This window comes from Entamoeba nuttalli, assembly GCF_000257125.1.
Source record: "Entamoeba nuttalli P19 unplaced genomic scaffold asmbl_4724, whole genome shotgun sequence".
In the NCBI taxonomy this organism is placed as follows: Eukaryota; Evosea; order Mastigamoebida; family Endamoebidae; genus Entamoeba; species Entamoeba nuttalli.
The window spans coordinates 1-2738 of NW_008576998.1; the positions used below are offsets into that span (position 1 = coordinate 1).

Sequence of the window (2738 nt, forward strand, 5' to 3'; positions counted from 1 at the left end):
CTTATAATGTCAATTAAATTAAAAGGTGAATAAATGAATCACCAAAAATTATGTTTTAATAAAGTCATATCTTATTATTATTCTAGTTGACTTTTATGGTTTTGTTTTTTAACCTCTTTTGTAATTCTTTTACTGGAATATACTACCAGTTCAAAATTTAATTAATTTATATTTACTTTTTACTTCCTCATTTAGTAGTCATTTCATTAGTATGGAGTATATTTATGAAGATTGGTAGTGTAAAAAAGAGCTATTACACTAAATGGTTGAAAAATAATAACCTCGGACAAGAAAAATTAACGTAAAATTCATTTAAGCAATATCATGATATTCAGACCCTTTCTTCTTTCTTGTAACAAAGAAAACAATAATAGCAACAACAATAATAATTAACAAGAGAAGAAGAATACCACAAATGACTCCACCAACAATATAATAGATGGTATTATTTTTTTCGTCACTACTATCATTAGAATCAGCACTTGAAGTAGTAGAACTATTTGAATTACTTGAACATTGTGAGTCATTAGATGAACCAGAATTATTTGAACTTGAAGAATCATTAGATGAGCTAGAATCATCAGAATTATTTGAATTTGAAGAATCATTAGATGAAGCAGAACTATTTGAATTTGAAGAATCATCAGAATAACTAGAACTATTTGAATTTGAAGAATCATTAGATGAACTAGAATCATCAGAATAACTAGAATCATCTGGTGATTTAATACAATGACCTTTGGCGTTTGGAACAAATCCAGTTATATTCTTTGGAATATATTGTTTAGTGTTTTCATCAAAAACTTTCTCTTCACTTAAATAAGCACATTCATAACACATATCATCTCCAACAGGAATAACACAAATAACTGGTCCACACCAATTTCCTTGTGGTTTAGTTCCATCAATACAAACCTCACACTCATCTTTGTTGTTTGGACAAGACTTACAAAAGGCATCACTACATTTCTTATTATCTTTGTCACATAAGTCAGGTTCACCATAGCATTGAGAAGTACATTCACTAGAACATTTACCACAAGTAAAGTCTTCTTTCATAAAGTAACCAGATTTGCAGGACACACAAACAAGGTCTTTAGTTTCGTTATTTATTTGTTTTGTTAAATAACTTTCACACCCTTCTATCTTTTCTATGCATGCAATTGGGTTATTTGAATCAAGAACAAATCCAAAAGAACATTGGACACATTCTCCGATTTCATTCCAAGAAGAACAATTTAAAGATTTATATGTACAATAGGTGTTCGTAGCAACAGTCTCAAATATACACCAGTGATTATCTTTAGAGCACACTTCTTTAGAAGTAGCTTGTTCATTGCAATAGTAATTAATTACTAATATAATTAGTTATTTCAAATATCTGATAAAATAACTTGAAAATAATAAAATAACAAACAATAACATTGGTTATCTTCTCCCAACTCATACCCTTCTAAACATTCTTGACAGGTGTTATTATTTCCTCTTTTACATCCAGTTGGATTTTGAATGCATTGACCTTCCTCTAAATGATAATTGAATAAACACTCAACACAAGTCCCAATAGAACTTTGAATTTTACATCCTTCCATTTTATAATTTTCATCAGAAATACAAACTTTCTTTTCAGTGTCAAAAACATATCCAATATAACATTGTTTACATCCTTTCAGTTCATTATTTTCAATACTGTAAAAAGCACAATTCTCAATAGTAGCATCTATAAGTTATCAATACTTATTCTGGTTTAAATAAATAATTTTAATAACAAACTGACACATTTATTTCCATTATTAATTAAATAATATCCTCCAAAACATGTTAGGCAAGTTGGATTACCTGTTTCTGTAGTTTTATATTCCATACAATGTTCAATTGGTTGAGCACATGTTCCATTAACAACGCCATAAGATGGTTTACATTTCATACATTTATTACATGAACCATCAAAAAGAATACAATAAGGATTAGTTTCACACTTAGTGCATTTACCGTTTTCTAACAAGAACCCATCATTACAAGTACTGCAAGAGCCATCATCAGTAGAATAACGAGTACAATTATCATTTCCTTCTATTTATTGGTTAATCTAATTTCTTCATTTAAAGTGGCAATATTACTATAAAACAAACCAACACAACTCTTTGTTGTATTATCCCATTGATACCCCTCGTTACAAATTTCACAATAACCAGCCATAGTATTATAACAATTCTTTCCTTTAGGAGCTTTAATTGTAAGTAATATATTTCTATGTTAAAATAACTGAGAGAAAAAAACAAACATGAACATGTCCCATTGTTTTCTAAGATATATTGGTCAATACAATAAATACAAACATCAGGATTATCATAGCTACATCCACTGCAATAAGCACTTGTACATCTTACATCAGAATAACCAAGACAACAAGAAATGAAAGCAATCAATAATACAATCATTTTATTTACTTGTTACTATTATTTTCTAGATTAATATATAACTTCTTATTGACCTATTTCTTGATTTTTCATTTATAATAATTCACTTTTTCTTAAAAATATACAGTATTTTATCTTCTTCATTCTTGTAATTTTATGATTTGGTTAATTATTGAAATAATTTATTTCAAACGTTTAAATAATTTTTTGAAATTTCATTATTAAAAGTAAAATTTTCTGTGGAATTTTCTATAATTAAAAAGAATTTCTAATTGTATTTAGAAAAGTAATGAGACATTCAATTGTTCTGAACTAACT

At 27.4% G+C, this 2738-nt stretch overlaps 1 protein-coding gene across 1 annotated transcript; it reads right to left on the bottom strand.

The window, feature by feature from the left end:
- Positions 1–312: 312 nt before the first annotated feature.
- ENU1_110700 (CXXC-rich protein) lies at positions 313–2385 on the bottom strand (the record flags this gene model as incomplete). Its single annotated transcript, XM_008859532.1, has 5 exons — positions 313–1355; positions 1418–1720; positions 1774–2073; positions 2133–2228; positions 2285–2385. Coding segments are annotated over 5 exons (1843 nt in total), but the record flags the coding sequence as incomplete, so codon positions are not given.
- Positions 2386–2738: the final 353 nt, after the last annotated feature.